This window comes from Coturnix japonica, chromosome 4 (genome assembly GCF_054131305.1).
Source record: "Coturnix japonica strain WE chromosome 4, WE-NBRP24, whole genome shotgun sequence".
Taxonomy (NCBI): Eukaryota; Metazoa; Chordata; class Aves; order Galliformes; family Phasianidae; genus Coturnix; species Coturnix japonica.
The window spans coordinates 32173832-32196300 of NC_140666.1; the positions used below are offsets into that span (position 1 = coordinate 32173832).

The 22469-nt window shown below is 36.1% G+C and overlaps 1 protein-coding gene across 9 annotated transcripts in view; it reads right to left on the reverse strand.

The window, feature by feature from the left end:
* Nucleotides 1-22469, reverse strand: part of LOC116653413 (uncharacterized) — a 114102-nt gene that overhangs the window by 86083 nt on the left and 5550 nt on the right. For 5 of the 9 annotated variants that reach the window (XR_014945261.1, XR_014945260.1, XR_004307191.2 and 2 more), the window contains exons 3-6: nucleotides 20726-20823; nucleotides 8310-8343; nucleotides 1222-1364; nucleotides 462-541 (exon numbers count right to left, since the gene is read on the reverse strand). Coding sequence is in view for 6 of the 9 variants with exons in the window: in XM_085544913.1 (XP_085401039.1) it covers nucleotides 462-541; nucleotides 1222-1364; nucleotides 8310-8340 (254 nt within the window). In the remaining 3 variants the exon portion in view is untranslated. The remainder of the gene's footprint in view (nucleotides 1-461; nucleotides 542-1221; nucleotides 1365-8309; nucleotides 8344-20725; nucleotides 20824-22469) is intronic. The other 4 variants (XM_085544915.1, XM_085544916.1, XM_085544914.1 and 1 more) reach the window with 4 other exon arrangements.

A 22469-nucleotide genomic window follows, 5' to 3' on the forward strand; every position in this document is an offset into this window, starting at 1 on the left:
ATTTGTCTGAACATCAGTACTTTGACAGCCACTGGTTATAACACAGGAAACCAGTAGCTGCTGGCTCTCTTGCTGAAGCAGGCCCAGCACCACAGCCAAATAGCCAATACTATCCAGACTCAAGATGAGTGTATTAAGTTGTTGTTTTAGCTTAGCTTCATGAGTTGCTTTTCTCAGCCTGAATAAAGACTGGTTTGGGGACAATAGATCACCTCTGAAAAATCTCTTTTCATATGAACTGTAAAGATCCTAAGCTATTAAAAACTCTCTTTTAAAGGTTGTGGTGACCCTTTGATACCAAAGTTTCATTGCATACAAATGCATGCTTTTCCTATCCAGTTCTACCTGCCATCTTATTCTATCCCTTTCTCTAATGAAATCTCTTTTTCATCTCTTCTCAGTTCAGAGGTAGTCGACATCATAAAAGATAGATGTAGAAATCGGCAGATGAACACACTAACCTTTCATGCTGCTCTAGGAGACCTTCTTCAAGGTTTGCCTGCAGCCTGTAGACTCCACCAGTAGAGATTGGTGCTACCATCTATAAAGACAGAAAATGAATTCCAAACATCCAAACATCTACAGTGAACAAATCTTGTTTTGTGGCTGAATGGAACACCAAGGGACTTCTTCTAACTCCCCTGTATAGATCCTCCACCTGAAGAACTGACAAGATACTGAAGAAACCATATTGAGTTGCAGAAATAAACATATTTTTTAAATTTTATTGCAGCAGAGTCAAAGGCAAACTGGAAGCTCTTTAAAACGAAACACTCCCCTTAGGACACTCCAAGAAGCTTCAAAGAAAGTCATGTCTCAAACATGATTTAATGCATTTTACATTACTTTTGCTGTCTTAGTGTCAAGCACTTGGATCATTAAACTACTTCTGATTTCTTTCCTGTTCTATTTCACTTTGTAGCATTTCCTCAGCCATGCAGACTTGTGTGGCATTTAACTCAAACACTTTTTAAGTTGGTCAGTAGGACTTCATTCCAAAATCAGCAAAGATGTGGCAGGGTTTACTGTTTTTATTTTACTCTGTGCATGCATATCTGCATCATGTACTATTTGATCAGATTTCATTGTGGACCTAAGCACTATTTTGACTATTTTGGAGTCAAAAATGTTAACTTGATAGTTTATTAAAGTAGTAAATCGTTCAGTTTCATGAGCCTCAGAACTCAACTGGGGAGAAAATCATATGGAATTACAACTTACAAGGTAACTGATGTGTTTCAGTTCCATTTCTGCAAAGAAAAAGGAGCAAAATCCAATCGTGAAGTTCAAAGGAATTGCACTGGAGACAGATACTGTTGAAAAGTTCACCATAATTGCTTTCAAATCTACAAGAAGAGAGAATTCTTTAGGAAAAGAAAAAAAAAAGAAAAAGAAAAAAATTATGCAGAGTTGAAGAGGAAAAAAATTATAAATGTACATCTTTGTTTTAACAGTAAAATAATCTGTTCATGTTCACAATTACATGCTATTAAGTTAAATTTTCTAGAGTAGGGCTATATCTATCAGATATTGAGAATTTGCCAATAAGAGAACCCTGCATTTCCTGTGGTTCATATGGGTAAAGAAAAACACAAGCATCCTCATTATCCAGTTAGTTTTATAAAATGTCATTTCCACATGAAAGCTAACAGCTTAGATAGACTTCACAAGTAATGTCCTTTCTTTTTTATAATATTTTTGTGTTGTCTATTAATTTTGCACAGGAATTTAATAGTTTCTCACCATTCCTCCTTAACAGTAAAATTATTTGCTGCAGTTATGAGTTTATAATGCTTTTAATGAAATCTTGGCTGGATTTGATACTGCAAAGAATTTTCAGCCTTATTTCAAAAAATACCCAAGCAGGAAAAAAGAGTGAATGCTTATGAAGCCTAGGATGCATCAGAGAAATGCATACCATTAAATGAGACTGTTCACTATCATTTTGTTTTATCTTAGTTTTGCTTAGGAATATCAGATGTGAAACATAAAACTGAGCTTCATCTCTGTGCTGCAGACTCTCTCAGATTGAGGTGGGAAAGAAGCAGAAGTAGCAGCACATACAAGCACGTGCATATGTCACATCTTTGAATCTCTGCTTCCTTCCTTCAGTTCAGCTACTTAAGTTGTAGCAGAATATTTTTGTGCAGCTACTGCAAAATTGAAAATTTTTGCTCTATCATTTACACATTGGCCACTTTTTTCTTTTTCTTTTTCTTTTTTATTTTCCTCAGCGTATTAAGACAGAATATTATCATATTATCATACAGGTTGGGGCTTCTCAGCATTAAGGAAAAAAAGAAAAGAAGAAAAGAAAGGCAAGGCAAGGCAAGGCAAGGCAAGGCAAGGCAAGGCAAGGCAAGAAAAGAAAAAAAGAAAAGAAGAGAAGAGAAGAGAAGAGAAGAGAAGAGAAGAGAAGAGAAGAGAAGAGAAGAGAAGAGAAGAGAAGAGAAGAGAAGAGAAGAGAAGAGAAGAGAAGAGAAGAGAAGAGAAGAGAAAGGAAAGGGGAAAGGGAAAGGGAAAGGGAAAGGGAAAGGGAAAGGGAAAGGGAAAGGAAAGGAAACCTAATGGTAATCTCTGCTGGGAGACCAAGGAGATAGAAGGAACAGATGCAGCACCAAAATGTAGAATAGCTGCTTTAGGGCTATATCTTTCTGGCTTTGCTATGAAAAGAGCTCATACAAATGAAGTGATTAGCTCACACTACGGATCTCTCAAAAGGAAGAAAGAAGCCACAACAGCAATGACAAAACAGAGCTTCTCTAGCAAAAGCTCACTTAAGAAGGGACTGCTTATGGAGGCTCATTCATGCATCAATCTTCTCTAAGTAGGAAAAGCATAAAGCAACTGCTTTTTGTCCTTTCTCAGATTCACACAAAAAACTAAACCAACTGGTTGCATTAAGATCTAAGCAAGTCAGATACAGAACACCCACAGCTGCAGCAACAACACAGAAATGTGTTGCAAGTTGGTAACAACTGTGGGAAAATCCGTCTGGCAGAGGCTGTTCATTCTCACATAGCAAAGCAAAAAAAAAAAAAAAAATCTAGTCAAATGTCACTTTGAAGTAAATCTAGAAGAAACTGTAAGAAGAAACCCTTACAAAATGCACATTCAGAACAGATGTTGTTCAATCCAAAGCTCATATATCAGCATAGTAACAGGTCAACTCTATGTTTAGTTTTAAAGCATATAGGATTTACTTTAATGTAACAGTGATGTGAGATGCAGTACCATCAGCTGCAGAGCAGAAAAAGCCAAAATACTTCTTTTAAAAATGCCAAAAAATGTAGAAACTGTCTAAATTTTGTTTGGTCTCCATTGCTATCACAACAGAACTATAAGTTCTTTGCTGTACTAATCATCATGTGAAAATAAATGGTCTTTTATGGCTTGCTTTAAAACTTGAAACTTTCATCCCATTTCAACATAGCTATGTAGTTATCTTCTCAAATTGCAATTTACATGTTCCTAAAAGCAAGTGTTTGGATGCTCAACAATTTTTTTTAATTTATTTATTTTTCATAGAAGAAATACTATACTTTCAAAAAAGGAAAGGGAAGTGTTGTGCCAAATCTTTCTATGATTCTCATTACTGTATTTTTTGGAAGGTCTGATCTGCTAAGAGTATTCTCTGACACTGGATTAACATAGAGTCATATTTCCTAAGACTATGACTTACATCAGAGAGAAGTGAGAACATTACATCCAAGATTCTTATGTTACACTGTATATGAAGTACACAAAGCTTGAAAAGAAAAACAACCCACATACATCAAAATCTAGTTAGACTGCAAAATTTAATAACATCTAATTTAAATATGGCTAAAGAAATTAACCAACTGGTTAATTTCTGGTTTGTCAAAAGCTTCTCCTTTGTGTGGTAGCTTGGGAGTTTTGACACATAAGAGCACCCTCTGTGACTCCATGAGAAATATTTTTCCAACCCACCACCACCTCTCAGAAGAAGAGCAGGAACAAAAGAGACACAGCCAACCAGAGGAAACCCCTAAGTGGAGCCACTTCCTCTGCTGTGGCTTATTGGTCATTTTCTACACTTAAGAGACAAATGAAGGTAACTAACAGAACACAAGATGTTTAGGAAGTAAATTCTCAGCAACTGGAACTAAGTACACTCCTCATACTGTGACTTGTACTCTATAACTTCACTGTAATGAAATATTTTAAAGGATATGTTGCAAATTGTTGAGAATGCATCTAAATATGGGTTTTGACCATTTACAAAAGAAATATAAACTATTCTGCTTGTATAGAACAAGGAAAAGAGACTTATTTTCATTTTAAATTTCATTTTCCAATACAACAGTATGTATCACCATAATAGAAGCAGTTAATGGCACTATAAATTCAACGACCTAAAACCAGAATCTATATTAATTACATTCATTATACTTAATTGAACATAATCATCTAACCTAACAATTCCTTGTATACTAATTAATAAAACAGCATGTCTTCTGGATCAGAAATGCATTGATTTATTTCTTTTGAAGGTAAGATATTTAGGGGACAAATAAAATTTGTAACTCTCATCATTAATATACTTGGACAGATACAATTTTATTTTAATCACGATGACTTTTCATGCCAACAGATCTCCTTCTTAAGTGAAGTTCGAACTTCATGCAAATTTTGCCTCTCTGCTGTGTTGATTTTTTTCTCTCTTGTGACATTTGAAGAAAAACATGTGAATCAGTAATATCATTTCCACAAAGACATTATGAAAATAATCACAAAAGAAGTGAAAAAAAAAAAAAAAAAAGCCATCTGCATGATGAGCAGTTTTCAGTAACCCTACATTATATACTTGAAAGCCCCTATGTAAAATGTTAACTCCCTAAGCACGTGAAGAATAAAGCCCTTATATGGCAGGTCATAAGCCTAGAGAGATTCAATGTACTATACATACACATACAGTAATATATAGTAATATATATATTATATATATACATAGCATATATAGTAATATTTCTCTTCCAACAGTGAACTTATGATATCTTATGAACTGATTATTTGGGCTGAATCTCCAGAGTAGTCACTAATTCCCCTTTGTTTCGAGTCACAAGAAGAAAAGAAAAAAAAAAGAAAAAAAAAGTCACGGAAAAGAAAAAAAAAATCCATAATGTTTAAATTTGTGTGCACACTGAATAAAGCAATCTATAGCTCTGTACCTGAAAATCCCCACTTGACAACTGTTGACTTTGAAAGAAATCCTAGCTATTAGTGTCTTAGTCTTTGATAGAAATTAATCTTAGACACCTGCAGGGGGTTTTCATTTGTCGTTACTGGGGGTTTTGTTTGACTATTTTTCTTTGTTGTTTTCTTTTTTGTTGTTGTCTTGTTTTGTTGTTGTTGTTTTTTACATATGCTTCCTCTTTCCAGATCTGTGCTGCCTGTCTCTGTTGATCTGTTTGGCATGAACCAAGCCTAATTTCTCTACTTTGTAGAGAACATAGAAGAAACATTGCAAAACCATAATTTGACAGATACTTTACCCACAGTTTTCTTTCAGCAAGGACACAGCTGAACAAACCTGAGAACTGGTCTCATCCTGACACTGCAGAACCAAGATTATCCTCTGGTAGAGGAGACTAAAATAAAGATGACTCTCAGTTTCGGAAGTCAACCTGAAAACTGAACAATGAATTTCTAATACAGTTAGTCACTAGACCTCTTATTAAAGCTATTACATGTCTAATAATTATTGAAGAAGCAATGGACTAGAGGCAGAAAGCTCTAGTCACTTTGTCATTTAGTAGCTATGCAGGTTTGCATTGAAAGAATGCATTCCATTTCACATTGAATAGTTTCAATAATACTAATAAGCAGTCTTTGAAGGAGGAAACAGAGGGACCTATACTTAATAATTAGAACACTTCCCTGGGAAGAGAGAGCAATATGCATTTGGCCCAATAAATCTTTGAAGGTGTTCCACAGTTCATAACAAAATTAAATTCAAGAGCTAGATAATACCACAGACTGCCTCAGCAAAATAGTTTAGAATTCTCCTCTAAAGACAGCAAGAACAAAAAACAAACGAAGAGCAAACTCCCCTTGTGAAGAAATTATCACCTTGACTTCACACCTTACATAAGTGAGCTATGTTTCATGAGTATGCAGGAGGAAGAGTTGAGGGAATCTCTTGATCCCATGAAGAAACAAAAATAAGCCTGGCTTTTGAGCACAAGGTAAATGCGTATCCTCCATAAGGACATCAAAAGTGAATCTAAATTTCAGTTTTACCTATGTTAAAGATTCATTTTCACCCTCAGCATTTCTCTAGGGGAAGTTCAGCGATATGCTGCCTGTACAATGTTCAACAACACAGTATTGCAACCAGATACATCCAGCTTCTCACGTATACAGTGTAAGAAGTCTGGATGCTCAACAGTTTCAAATCCTGCATTGGAAATGGACTGCCTAAACTTGGAGCTGATCAAAGCATACCAGAAAGCCTTTCCATGACTACTTCTGCCCTGTGAAATTATTCAACATATTTTCTGAACTTGAACTGGCTTGAGAGACTATTTCTGCCTGTGATGATTAAATGCACCTTTCTTTGTGTAAGTATGCTAAGTATGACTCAAGTTCTCTTGATGCAAAGTTAGACAAGCTACACATGTGAAACAATAAATCCACATGATTTCATAAAAAATGTATTTGTGCAAAGTGGGACTGGTCATGATAAAACCAAGACCAAATTCCAGTGTTTCTGTTTCCCAGCTCTGAGTTAATTTAGCCAAACAATCCTTTGAAGATTTTTTCTTTCTTTGTTAACGTTACTGAGCAAAAGTTCTGTTTTATTAACATCCGGGTAATTAGAATATTTGATATTTGCATCATTAGAAAGAAAAAAATCATCTGTTCCAGCTTCCTTTAAGCTTCAACAACTCATTTTAACTGAATAAATAATGGATTTTGTACTTCAGCCAATACATTAATATGCCATATCCTCCTTGAAAAATAATGTTCTCTTGAGGCTCCCTCCATCCTGTCCCCTTTTCTCCCTCAAGCTGTTTCTTTAGTAGATTTCTCCACCTTTATTTTCCTTTTTGAACAAGTAATTGGTGGGAATCACTTCACCCAACTTCATCTGCATCATCCATGAGTCTTTCATTTGTCTGTGTACTAAATGCTGCTTTTACATACAGTGGAAATTGATAAAGCAAGCCTTGATTCCTTCACCTACATGTACAGACAGAAAGTACCTGTGTATGGATAAACAGTGAGATTCACCACTTGTGACAGAAATCTACATAAACAAATCTACATAAACATTTCAGGCCAAACACATGATCCTCTTTTCCCTCCTACTCCTTTTCAGCACATTTTGAGTTTCTGATTAAGATAAAACTCAAATCTCATACTGTTTGAGCCAAAAACCTGCAGAAACTGCATGTCAATTTTCAGTATACATATGATCCAAATTATAGCCTATTCTGAAGTGATTCTTATTCTAGATCTTAATATCATTTTCTTAGCCTGTAATTAGCAAAATTATTTCTAATATCTTATTAACAACTAAAGCTACAAACTAAACTACTACAGCTTCAATTAAATTATCTTTCTGATCCAGTAAATCAACCCATGTAGAACACAAACATTTCCTAGCTACAGACAAGTATGCCACTGAATGCAATTGTTAATTTCACAGACAAACAGATCAAGTTTGACCACTCAGTTATTAAACAAGTGATTATAGTTATTAATGCATTAAGCAACTTTTTTTTTTTTTTAAAGAAAACAACCATGCATAAGTAGCAAACATGAATCACTGATTCAGGATCTCCTACTCTTTCCCAGGATGCTCTCCAAGTCCCACCCAGTGCTGTGTCTGTTCTGTCTTGCTGCTGCAAGACTCTGGGGCAGAGTCCTATCTTCTTAACAATAGTGACTATACAACGTTGCACGACCTTCAGCCTTTCACAATGAGTGTTAATAATCTCTTCCTGAAAGCAATTTTGATGTTATTTAAAACATTAAGTCCTGGTACCAAATTTCACTGCATCAGCTATCGGTAATGCAACAGAATTTCTTTAGAAGGACTGGACAGGAATTTAAAGCTGGAGATACAGTCCTGCCCTGAGAAAAGTATATTTACATATGTGTTGCATATAGCAGGCATTATCACCTGGCTCTGGTTTTGACATTAGCTTATTTTCTACCAAGTGCTGTCATCCTTAAAGTTGTTAAAGGGGGAGAAAAAAAGAAATATATTTATAGCTACACACACACACACACGTATTTTTTTTAATTTCTTTAGAAATGTTTGTGAAAATCAAACCTACCAGGTAGACTTGTGGAGGGCACGGACTGCATGTGCTGTGGAGAGAAACAGAAATGGGATATGCTGAAACTTGTTTAGCTAGTTACAAATGCAAATATAAGAATGGCTCTAGTATGTACTCTGAGACCAAGGGAAAAGTTTAATTTGGAGCTGAGTGGAAAAACTAGTTTCCCAGCATTGCTCATCAGAGGAAAATTTAGAAGTGTAACTGAAAACTGTTTTGTTTCCTGCCCCTTTTTAAGTAAACAAAATACTCTCAAGGCCAACTTGTCTTCTAAAGAATGTTTTCAAATTAGGCATTTGCTATTAGTGTGTGGCATCATTAATTTTTCTGGAGTGCATTGTCAGCATGAGAGCAAGTAAAAATGTGGAACTCGTGCTTGTGTGTAACATGGAATTGAGTTTGCCTTTAGCATTTCTCATTTCTGACAAGCAGAAAAGTAATTATCAAACTAGTTGATGCAGATGCTTGAGGCTATAGTAACTAGTTAACCCAATTTAGATTTTGCTATTTTTTTGCTGGTACATAGTTGGTTTATTTTTATGATTGAACTACTTGTTTTTTAATCTGACTGTCAGCCTGGAACTGTTATTTTAGAATTCCTTTTATGCAATAGAATGTCACCAAACAGAAAAAATCATTGAGAGTTCCTTTTTTTTTTTTTTTCCTCTGGTAGCATCACTACAAGCAGAAAAAGTATTCTCAAATTGAGCTCAATTATGAAAAATAACTGGATAAAAAACACTTGCCCTGAACCCATCACTAACAGTTCTATTATTTACTTCTTCATATTTAATGTAGCTAAGGGAGAAAAGTCAGCCTTTGCCAGGAGTTCCTGCCTTGGTGCTTTTTTCCTCTACTTCAACCCCATTCCCTGCTCTTTTACTCTCTTCCCTCTCTTGAAATCTCTTTATTTGGAAGGCTTATATCACATTTCCCCATCTGTCATCTCTATCCAGCTGGAGAACTCTGCTATTCCATAGTTTTACTGTTTGTTTTCCTCATCTGAGACTATTTCAGAGGTGCTGCTGCCTCCTGGAAGGACAGAAACTAGTGTTACATATGAGATTCAACAAGATGCAGGCAAAACATGGATTAAATGCATGGTGTCCTGTTTTGTTCACTGTTCCTTTCCTAACAATCCTTATAAGTCCCTGTTCTATTTGGATTACTATTGAGCTGTGATTTTCACAGAAGTATTTATCATAAACACTGAAATTCACTTTTTGTGATAATGATGCTTCAACCTCAGAAATGAAATAAGCATGCAGAGCAAGGAGTGCAGCAGGGCAGCAGAAGAGAAATCTTTAAAGACTTATTTTGTGAGCGATACCCCAGGGCTGGCTTCTCAGTTTATGAAACTACACATTAAGAATTCAAAATTTGTTTTCATTCTCTGAGCTAAAGCAGGACTTAAACTGTCAGCAAAAAGGAAGAGTAATGAAGCAAGTCAACAAAGAAAAATGAGAATACAACATCAAGAGTGACTAATGCAGTGCAGAATAGTTCAGAAACCACTGAAACCTATGGGCTCCTATGTCAGCCACATCCCAGGTGAGCGCCGCTCCCTCATCCCTGCAAATTGCATCCGCTACAGAAAATACCACACCTCTGTAATGCCCTGTGGGCTAACCCACCCTCGCTTTGCCCATCTGCTGGGTTGGGTTCAAGCCAGCAGGGCTCCAAAAAATTTGGCTAGCAATACTGAATTACTTCACTTGAGCTTTAAAGGCTTCCTCTCAGCAGCATTTATGATCTCCACACAACACCATTCTAACTGCAGTGATATGGCTGCCTATTCATAGCTCCCCAGAGGGCAAGAAACATGCTGAAGTCTGCTGGCAGAAAGCTGCAAAGAAAGATCATGAGGACATAGGTCTTTTTTAAATGAGAACTGTTTGTTGGTGGACTGAACAACTCCAAATGCTAGCCCCTGCTTGTTCCTTGCCTTTGGGCAAGCCAGATAGCATCTTACCCAAAAGAAATTAACTACAAGCAAAAGGAAGAGATAAAGTGGAGCAACACCTTTAAATGCAGGTTAGCTACCAAAGCATGGTCTGTACCACAGCCTTGCTGATGCTTGAAGCGCAGTAGAGTAGCAGTACATACAGCAGACCAAAATACTTGTTGTAAGACTGTTGTCTGGGCATTAACAAGACCTTATGCCCTTGAAAATCATAGAGAAAATATACATCTATCTTAAAGAAAGACTGTTTATATTCATGGGGCCACACACATTGCAGTTATTGTTGAACACCCAAATAAAGTCAGAGGAAACACTACAAATTCAACATTTGACATGCTTTCTGTCCAAAAGGCAATTAATTTTCCACTAGTTCTTTCTGGGGGCACTGAGTGAATAAACAGGATTACTTCTGAAATCATGTGTCTCAAAGCGTGAGAGGTGACACTGCTTGTTCTTTTGTTCTTCAAGCACGATACCATAGAACATGGGAGTAAGGCTGCTCAGAGCTATGCCCCTTCTAGTGCAGCAGACACTGCCAAGTCTGGAGGATGATGTATAAAGAGAGACTTCCTAAATTTGATGAGCAACAAAGGAAATTAAAAAAGACACTGGGAGGATGTCACGCTGGAAGACTATTGGAACTTTTGCTACAAATAAGGACAGGATATGTTTATGATCAGTTTGAATGCATGCGTCTAAATCTTATTTGTCCAGAGTGAATAAGTGTCCTGTGTCATTGTTATCTGTGTTATTACTACTTTTGTCATTTTGTAAAGTTTGGTAGCAATTGAGACTGGTTTATAAATGCCTGCCAGTCAATAAAGATCATTCCTAAACTTCCAGGTTTGCCTCAGCTGTGGGCTTTATCTAAACCACTGAAGCACTTCAATATTTCAATTGTGCATCAATTCAGGACTTCCCAAATTACCAGCTTAATTTAATTCACAATATGAGATAAGATAATCATCAGGTACTTAGAAGAAAAGCTGACAGCAAAAAATGGGAATGGGGCTCAAGAAGACTTGAACATGTTCAACCAATGAATCCTTCCTCATCTGAATATTCAATCAAAATCTGCCCATGCCAGAAAATAGCATGGGTGTATCCAAAGTCTGACAAAAACAATCATGTAAGATATAAGCATGATCCAATGCATTCATTTTTCTTGGATTTTCAAGGGAAGATGACAGGTAAGATTGTTTCCTTCCCAGGTTGTCAGACTTCAAGATGAACAATGCAGAAATCTAAAAGCTGCTGTTTGAAAAGTAACTTGTACTGTTAAGAACACACTACAGGAACACACTTGGTCTTCACAAGCACTTAGTGAGGCAAAAATCTATACCCAATTAATGGAACTAACATGATCTTCTACTTATTAGGAAAGTGTAAAACATGAGGCAGTTGCGTGTTCCCGTACAAGAGGCAATTTAGCCCACATACTTTGTTATTGCTTTGTCACCAAACTGGCACCAAAACTTGTTATTTCCACTGTGACAAATGATCGAGCATAGATACTAATTCAGTTCCACATCACATCTGATAGGGTTGACAGTATCAGGAGGAGCAAATCTGTAACTGCTTATTTGGCCAGATTGTTATGAAATGATTTGGGCATTTGCTGCGCAGTAGGGGATGGCTTTTATCGGAAGGGAGCTCAGTGGACAGGAAAGCTCTGTTTTGAAACTGCAGATCTTGAGTTTCAATTCTGTTTTCTAGTACAGGTCATATTGAGACAGACCTCTCTTTGTAACTTGTTCCACACGGTTGGAACTGCTACTGCAAGTATATTTGCTCACATACATTATTAATTTCAGCCTCATGTGTCATCCCCCTTCTAACCTTCAGTCCAGATATTTGAATTTCATTAGGCTATAACTAGAGTCAGTTGAAACTTAGTGCTGCAGACAGATAAATTGCAAGAACTCTCTTACCCTGTTATTAAAGATTTATTTTACAGTGTAACTTATAAAGTTTACAAACTTTGGGTTTTTAAATGAGGGAAAAGCAAAATGTTCATCTCCAGTAAAGGTACAATGCAATGTTCCTCAAATACTCTTCTTTTATTCCATAAGAATGTCTTTTAAAAAGATACTCCTTCAGAAAGTTGCAGTTACAGAGAAATGTTTTTCCTAAAGCAGAGGTATTCCTTTGGGAAACACTCCAGCAGTCACAACAGCAAGAATTTGCAACCAAAGGGTTTTCAACCTTGTGAAACAAAGGGAATAAGGGGCACATACAATGTCCAGCCTAAGCGATCACCTCTTGCACTTTCCCTCTTCTAAGAAACTTGAGAGACACAAGATCAGAGTGATTCAACCATGTACAGTAGAACAATTTTTTTACTGCAGAATAATGACTCATGCACAGCTCAAAAAAAGTCTCCTAAAACTAAGTTCAGCTTAAGGTTAGCATTCCAGGAATATGTATTTTTTCCTTCACAGTAAACAAAAGCTCATCTCAACCTTTTCAGTATAGGCACAGGTAAATACCATATTCACAGCCAACTCCATGTTCACAGGCAACTAAGATTCACACAAGATATTTTTTTTAGTTGCAAACTTGTACCGTTGTTTTTATACTTTCACCCCCTAAAAGGTCCTTATTCGAGAGTAGTAAATTACATCATTAAGATTTGTGATAAACATTCCTGGATATTAGAAAGAAAAGCAAGAGGTTAGTCCTTCTGTTAATCATAAGCCCTCTTTATACTTGATTTCAATGACAGAGTAATTCTCCTGTACTTTTCTTAGTGACTGTTTGCTTTCTCTTTTATCATTCACATTCATGTACTGTCTGGTGCACTAGCTGTCCTTGACATTCCCTTATTAGGTTTACAAATAATCATTAATTTGTTTTCTGTTCTGCCTCCTGTTTCAGTGATATATAGGCATGTCATTATCTTTCTAAAGCATATTCATTTTTCTTCTTCAGTAAAGCTCGCTACTTTTCATGGAGGGTTCAAGGCAATTTGCATGGTACACAGTGTGTATTGTCTAGTGCATCCTCACCAAACTTATGTTGTCTATTCTTCAGATTTCATCATTAACGGACTTCTGATCTGAAGTCTCTTTCACTGTTTGATTGCTCTCTCTGTCTGTGTGAAGTACACTTCATGTAATGAAAAGAATATTAAACCTGGACTGTCTTGAATGCTATCCCTCATTTTGTTCCAGACACCGTATCATAGTTTTCCATCTCTGTCTTTTCCCCACCTAGGAAGTAAGGTACTCACAAAATATAGTTTCGTGTGGTTTTTTGGTAGTTTTTTTGTTTGTTTGTTTTGTTGTTGTTGTTTGTTTGTTTGTTTGTTTTTATGAGGGACAATCTTACTCTGGTTTTGTACAGCAGTTGGGGAACTAGTTGAGGCCTATAGGCACTTTAAGGTCTAATTTTTTCTGTTTCCAGTTTTTACCCTTGACCTGCTTCTATTAGTTTAGCTCAATTTTTGAGGTAAAATTATTTGAAATGAAGAAGCTGCACCAAATCATGGTTTGAGCTCAGCAGTTACACCAGTGAATACTGTATTAGTTATGCAGCAGTTTTATGAAAGCTTTGCTAGATACTAGAAAGTGCTAATACTAATACGTCCAAAGTCCTTACAAAACACATTTACATCTTACAGTCACATTCAGACATGTTTCTTCTACCCATGCTAAGATGCATGGAAGCAGACACCTCATTTATAATCCCCTCACTCCATCTGACTATCAAGGGGAAGGTACCAGTCAAGTGACCTAAAATTTAAATCCCTAAATGAAAAACATGCTTTTCTTTGTATGTTTTTAATTTTTAATTTTTTTTTCTCCATAGGTTTTGCTAACCTAGTTTATGTACTCTTGTTATTCAGCACTTTAAAAATGGCCAGACTTCCTAGATGTATTAAAAATATAATTTCTGAGAGTTAGAATACCACCAAATCCATTGAAAAAAACACTCACTTCTAATACTTATATGATTTATTTTCAAGATTAACAAAAGCTTAATAGCCAGAAAAGATAGATATGATAAGATACTCAAACTGCCAAGAATTTCTTGAAGTAATATGGGAAGAAGGGCAAAGTCATGAGAGTGTAGCCATTCCCAGCAGAGTTTAAAGATTTAAGTATCCTTGGTATCAAATACTTATTTGTTTTCAGTATCCACTGTATTAGTAATTATAAGAGAACTGAAAAGTCACTAATTGATTTTGGACTAGTGGAGCCCATTTCTTCAGTATGAGGGATACCATGTGTTTTCCATGGCTGATAAAATTAAAATCTTATTATGCTGTTATACTTCTATAATAATAATATTTTATATAATAATAATATGTCATATTGCTCAACAGTTCAAAGCTTTAAAAATAAATAAATAAATAAATAGATAAATAAATAAATAAATAGAAGACCCATGAAAAAGCATAACATTTCTAATAGAAAATGGTATAAGGGTCAGCTTGTCCAAAGTTGGGTCCCATAAAAGCCTGTAAATGTCAGCCTCATGAAATAATCCTACTGAAGTCTGTACAGTACGAGAGACCACATTCTCCACAGATATTAGAAGAAGCATTCTGGAGAACAAAGGACACTGCCTAGAATTAAATAATTTAGGCTGAACTCTAAGAAATGACAGTCCAAGAAGTTATTTAATGTGTGGCTATAGTGGGTAAACCATTCCTGGCTTGGTGAACCCAGCTGCTCTCTCACTCTCTTTCCACAGCAAGATGGGGAGAAAATATGATCAAAAAAGCTCATGGGTTGAGATAAAGACATGGAGATCCATCACCAAATATCAAAAGCAAAATAAACTCTACCAGAAGATTAATTTATTGCCAATTAGAGCGTGTTAGTGAGAAACAAAAACCAAAACAAAGATACCTCCCCAAACCCCTTTCTTCCTAGGCTCACCTTCAACTCCAAACACCCTCTCTTTAAGTAGAACTACATCACCAGTTATTTATTCTTGCAAAGAAATCATTACACTTTACTTAGAAATGAAAATAAAGTTATCAGTCCCATACTGCTAATGTCGCAGGCATTTACCCGATCTTGGCTGAATACCTTATTTCTCTTTACATTACACTTTGAGGAGTCAGTCTTTACTTTGCTCTAACACTTGCACATAAGTAAAGTGGGTATAAAATGTAATCATATCAAAAAATGATAGCATTTCCCACCCACTCTGCAAGAAGGATTATGGTCTGTCTAAGTCAGCCAGGGAATTTGGTCCAGAGCATCTTGTGGCAGCTTTTTCCAACATAATCCAATTAAAGTGAACCTTGTGCTGTCTTCCATGCAATATTCTAGAAATATAAAGTCAAATTTAGGGAGCTCAGAGCTAAATGAGATTTATTTTTAACATGTGTTTTAATTGCTAACACAGTAGAGCTGAATAAACTAACTGCAACTTCCACATTTTCCCAGAAATAAATTGTTGAAAAATGTTAGTTACTGCAGTTCCTTGGAAGTCATGTCTTAACAGTGACAGATTTCTTTTCCCTCCTGTATATAATATTTGTACAAATGACAAGAACAAGTAGAAGCATGTAGGATATTCATAACATTTTACTAGAGAATTACATTTGCATGTATTTTCCAGGATTTTCATAATAGACATCTGTATTTAGGAGTTCATAACTCCAGGATAAACTCCACTCTTGACTGGAACCTGGAAAACAGATTCTCCACTCCAGAGGTACTATAATATTCGAAGTGGATATGCATAGCTTATTACAGAAATGACATCAAAAGTGAAAAAAGATGAAACTCTTTGTCTTAGTATACACCAATGGGAATCCTGTGAGCTTTAGGACATTATTTCTTTCTTACTTTATTTCTTATGGAATATACAGAAAGAATACTCCGTCCTTCCTGAAAGAGGAAATTAACATACACTTTAAGAGAAGAATGGAAGGCTTTCAGAAGGGAAGCCTTTTCTCCTTTCCTTGAGTTAGCTAGGTCATAACTACATCTATATGTGTTAATAACTGGGAATGAAGTCTGAAATGAATTGTCTGCAAGTGAGAATCAGAATTATGTAAGTGCATTTGATGAAAATTTGAAACGAGGTCTAAAAGATAAATCAATCCATAGAAGATTCATAAGTAGAAAGAAGTCTCACTCATTAAATAGCTGTTTGGGTTTTTTTTTTAATGTTTGTTTGTTTTTGCAAGTACCAGGAAAGTCATTTACAGAAAAAAATATGATTGTGCTATGTGTTAACATAATTAACACTTGTTAAACAGGTCTAAGACAAAAAGGAAAAATAGAAATCAACATGTAACTTTCTGCTACTCTGAAATTTTGTTTTAGTTTATCTGATAAGATTCACTGTCAGAGTGCAGTGAGTGTCAAAAAACAAGTGCCTAAGTTACCTCCCAGTGTTGCAATGGAATAAAAATCTGTTAACAGTCTGCATGTCAGTATTCTTTTGCAATGACCATTTTAAATCTCAAGGCTAAAGACACTCTCAAATGAAGTACATCAACTACCAAATAATTTAAAAGGTCACAAAGAAAGTTATGCTCGAGTAGTGTTATAACAAATAAGCAAACCAAACAAGCAATAGCTCACCCATTTCCCCTTTCTGCCTCACTTAGCACCATCCCTCCTTCCACGCAGTGGGGTTTGAAGCCTCAGATAATAAAAGCTGTCATGTGTTTATTAAGGTCACAAACATCCAACACCTGAATGATCTCAATATCCTTGGTACAACTCCTGAAATATAAGTCAGCCACATTTGTCTTTTTAACAGCATCAATAGTACGCAAACATTTTATAACACATGTACAACTTGGACAGTGGCAATACTTACACTCTTCCTAAATGTTTTAGGTAAAAGGTGGAAATCAGACCTCTTCCATATTCATCTTACCTGCACCACCACCTTACTGAAGTCCTCAAGCTTTGTAACCTATATTATTTATGCATCAAGTCACTAAGTAGGAACCTATGTACTTAGAAGCCTCTAAGCATAACCTATGGCAGCTTTGTGAATCGAATTCAGACAGGCTTTTATGCATGACAAACATTAATAAGCTTATAAATCTGGATGTAGAAGTTTATCTTAAGAAAAACAGTAATTTAATGCATGCTGTACACTGTAGTTATATTTTGTTTATCACTACCCATAATGCTTTATCATTAAACATGTTTAATTTAACTTAAAGCAGTCAGGCAGTGAACACCAAAGCCTTTTTCAGACATCATTTAACCCAGTAAAGTTAAAATAGGCCCAGTTTGAAAACAGGGCTAAATCCAAAGATAGCACAACTTTTGGAAGTGTTCATGTCTGTTCATGTCTCAATGACCAACCAACAAGCATATATTAACAAGTTTGTCATAGATTATAGTTGTAATTCAGGGCAAAGCACGCTTCGAAAAAAGGACAGTGTATCTTGTGAAGTATATATTCCTGCTCCATAAATCCAACTGTGAAATACAAATACAGGCTCGTTTACTCCTCCATTACTCCCTTTTAATTTCCAGTGCAATCACTGTACCAAAACACGAATGCAAGACTGAATGAGTTCACCCCAACCCAGGAAAGTCTCTCTCCTCCGCAGTGATCAAACAGGCATCCTTCAGTCTCAGCAGAAGGTATAAGCAATGTTTAGTGCTCTGACCCCCATAGGTCACTTAATCTCATCTGTCCTCAATCAAAAACTATGCACTAGGAAGGTCAAAAAAGCTATATATCCCACATGTTCTTAATCTGCAGTATTTCATTTGAGATTTCCACAGATCCTGTGGGTTCATATTTCAGATCATGAAACGAGAACTACAGAGCATCCATCCTATGTAGTAGCAGAATTAGTGAGGAAACCCTTATTTTCTTATTGCAACAGCAGTTTCAGACCATCATTCTCACATAGTAACATAAAACCATTGAAGCAGAACTCTCCATTCTCTGGCAGTAATAAAGAAAAGCACAGTTCACTTCTGAATCAAAGTACCAATATTCACTGGGCAGCAGCAGCATAGAGAAAGCCTTCCTGCAGAGTCCTGAGTCATCGGACTCAACTTCTGCACATTCTTACATTAGGCATTTGCCTGCTGAGCACTCATTTGCCAACACAGTAAGAGGTAAACATGTTAGCCACAGGGAGAAAAACAATAAAACAAACACAAGAACATGAGGAAATAGTACAAAATTGTGTAAATCTCAAAGACAAGAACTAGAAATAGCTCTCACCCCAGCATAACTCACACAAGTGGTTCTATAATGTGCTCCTTCTAGGGACTCCTCTGAGGATTCAGAAGTGCTTGCTCACAGCCATTAATTCAGGGCTTATCTTTATTTTCACATACTGATTAACCTTGCAGTTTTTGTTTACTTCCTTGTTGCTTTCTTACAACTAAGTATCAAGCACTAAAACCCGGAATGTATGAATTAGCTATTCAGATCACCAGCTAAGTCAAACCATTGCATATCAGCTGAACTCAATTATTCCTTTTTAACCTACCAAAAAAGATCTAACCCCTTTAGAAATTAAGATTTCTCTTTCATCTTCCTCACAAGTCACAGAGTATAAACATCAATCAGTTCCAAAATGCCAATTAAAAATGAAGCTTTCCAGATGTTTTATTATTTCAATGTATATAGGTGTCTATAAGAAGAAACAGCATTCCTGTAAGAAACCACCTTTCCATGTCACTGCTAATGCAGTAGTTAGAATGGACCATCACAAGATCAGCTCTTCCTAAGTCTGTAATATCAAAAAATATCTTCTAAGTCAAGTAATATCAAAGCAGCAGTGTTGTCAGTGGGAAAATTAAAAGACTGCACAAGAGGAAAAGACAAGGAAAGAGAGTAAGCAGATAATTTTTAACTTGGGAGAAGTTTAACAAGAAAGGTACTGCAAAAACCTGTACTGGTTTGTCAAACCTTTTTTCTTCATTTGTAGCCATTGTCTACACCTCTTCAGCTCTGTCAGGTGTGCCTACATGGTCTATGCAGTCACTCAAGAGCTTAGTTAGCAGAGACTGTGGGCATGCTGGCATTATCTGACAGCCTACACATTTTAGAGTAAATTATATGTGCAATTATGTAATGGTCTGTTTTATAGCCCATTATGGAATTTACAGTATAGTCATACAGAGAACTTACAGATGGGAAAAATAACACACTTTATTCTGTGAGTGAAATTAATTATACTATCAAACCTCTAAACTTTTTTAACAGCAATTTAAAAGACAAGAGGGTGAATCAGAAAGAAGGTAAAGAGAATTAGCCAATTGCAGAAGTATGGCTTGGCAGTAACTTACTTAAATCACACATTCAAAACAACCATCTTCAGAGATGAACACTTTATTGCTCAATAGCAAACAATAGGCCAGTTGACTATGACAATGTCTACTGTTCCTTAAATGGGAGCTTACAAAATATTCTGACAGCCTACAACTTAATTGAAACTTGTACAGTCAATGAAAAGCAGAGGGAGGAGATAGACACATTGCTAAGGATGTAATTTGCTTTGGTTTAATACAATCAATGTGAGCCATCATTCAAAACTCAGAGAAAGTCTTCAATAAGAGATCCTTAAGAACTCCCTCTCTTCCTCTGTTTTTTAAATTAATACTATTCACAAAACCATGTTCTTATCAGACACTAAAGTATGTTCAAATTCATTCTCCTTGGAAAAAAAAATAAATAAATAAATAAAAAAGGAAGAAAAAAACAGTAAGATTGCTATCTGCCAATTTGATGGAAAAAATAATAGAATATCAGTTTTATTCCAAAGAGGAGCTCATCTTTGAGAGTGGTTAAATTTATTTGAAAAAGAAATGAACAAGCACACCCATGGCAAGCCACTGGAGAACACAGACCCATGCTCTAAATCCACTGTCAAAGACAGAAGCCTTTCAAATGCATGTGCTCTATATTTTGATATTTACAGAGATTTGCACTCTGTCATTGTGGCCTCTGTGTCAACTTCAGCTTTCATAAGCTCTGTATTTTAATTCTGAATGATTACTGAAACAACTCCACCACAATTTAGAGCTTAACGAGCCTGTTAAATACTTTTCAAATATGCATAATGAATCTATAATTTTATATTCCCTATCTGCGGCCTTGTCGTGAGGATGTGTAACTGTAGTGCAGAGAATCACGATTCGGATGATCACATCTCCTCCCACATTTCTCCCATTATGTGCAGAACAGAAAACTGTTTCACCTGCAAAGCTGTCATGTAAACTGCAAACCAGCTTTGTAAAATCTGTTAATTTTAAAAACTCAGCTTTTCAAGGTACTTTATCTGTTAAAGAAAGGTGTTTCTGTTTTTAAAATTTTAAGCGAGTTTCAAGTCTCATCTGTATGGAAACATGCTTGATAACAGCAACTGTGCACTAAAAATAAGACAAAGTAGTCATAACTTTTTTTTCTCAAAGACCATTTTTAAAGGCTCTTTACCAATTTCTCATATAGCAGTTTCGACTCATTACATGCCTAATAAGGAAAGACTACTCACATCTTTAATCAACTCCTGCACAACCTCTGGTGTTTTTAAGAGATGTTCAGAGTCAGCTCAAGGTCTTCTGCTAAAAAAGCTGTCCATATTGTGACTCCCTAGTGAGCAAGCAGAGACAGGAAGATTTAGACCCAGAGAACAGAATAACAGATCCACAGACTTCCATGGACTGCATTCATTGCTAATTAATTAAGATCACTTCATAGCTCTGAAGGAGAAAATAATTTAAACATTACTCCTGAAAAAAAGATGATTACTGCTTCTACATTACAAGACAACACAATACATTAGTTACACATCTAATTGTCACCATGAAGCTATGAAATTCGAATTTTGAGCATTAAGATCTCTTTTGAAGGACTTTTATTGTGTGGGTTTGTTTGTTTGTTTGTTTGTTTTTGAGGAAGACATTAACCCATTGCTTTCACTAAGCAACTACTGGCTTTGAGTGTGGTACAAAGAACTGCAGGAACCTCAAAGAAAATTGAAGTTTTCAGTAGAAAGAGTTTTGGTAAGAGTTTTCTGTTACAGCATACAATTTACTTGATATAAACTGATATATCTCCAAATAACAAATGAGGCTTCCATATGATACATTTACAACATTTCTCCTGGCATACATGACCCAGTAAATTTTTGCACTATAAATTAGTTTATATGTTCTAGATCTCTTCAAACCTCTAGATCTGAGGGCTTGGGGGCTGTTTAGCTAGGAGAAGAAGGAGCTGAGAGATCTCATCACTGTACAGTTATCTGAAACGAAGTTGCACAAGGAAGATGTCAGTACCTTTTCATAAGAGAGACATGGAAATAATATCAAGTTGTGCCAGGGAAGTTTGGGTTGGACATCAGGAAGAATTTCTTCACAGAAAGGATGGCCAAGCACTGCAGCAGACCACCCATGGAAGTGGTAGAGTCCTCATCCCTGGAGGTATTTAAAAGTTAGGCAGACATGGCATTAAGGGACACAGTTCAGTTATTGGAACTTGACAGGTCAGATTGATGGAGGGACTTCATGATCTTAAAGGTCTTTTACAACCTAGATGATTCAATGAAATTACAAACTACCCTCTGGACAGAATCAAAGAGGGACGCTAGGACATCTCCTCCTTTTATCCCTCTTCTCCCAGGCTGTAGATACTGTACTGAGTACTGGCAACTGCCAAGTCACACATGTGGAATTTGTTACAGGGCAGTGTGCGTTTTACAGAGGAAGTCCAAGAAAGGCTTTTGTTTAATTTTCTTCCACAACTTCTAAGCAGTATCAGTCTGTTTACCTATCTCCAATATCTCCTTTGCCTTAACCTCTAAAAAGCTGAATCTCCATGTTTTGGCTATATTGAGGCAGTGGCTATAATGAACGAACATATCTTAGCAATTTTGGACATGTTTTCCAGTTAATAAGCCGGTAATACATTAAGGCAGAATTCATTATCACATTACTTTTGTGCTTCCTTTCTTTTAGGCTTCTAGTACAGTGTGCCAATGAATCATGCCCTCAGTACCTGGGCCTTAGTGTCATTCTAAGTCATTCTTCCTAATTAAAAAATGCTCAAAGAAGTTATAATAAGAATACTGTTTGTAGTAGCTTTTTAAAATGTGTTTACAAACAACTAAGATACTTTTGTCTTTCATTGTTGCCCTACTGGCAAAACAAACACACAAGCAAAAAAAATACAACCTATACCACCACAGATATTTTGTCTCATCAAACTAGACTCTGTCTTAGGTACACAACAGACTA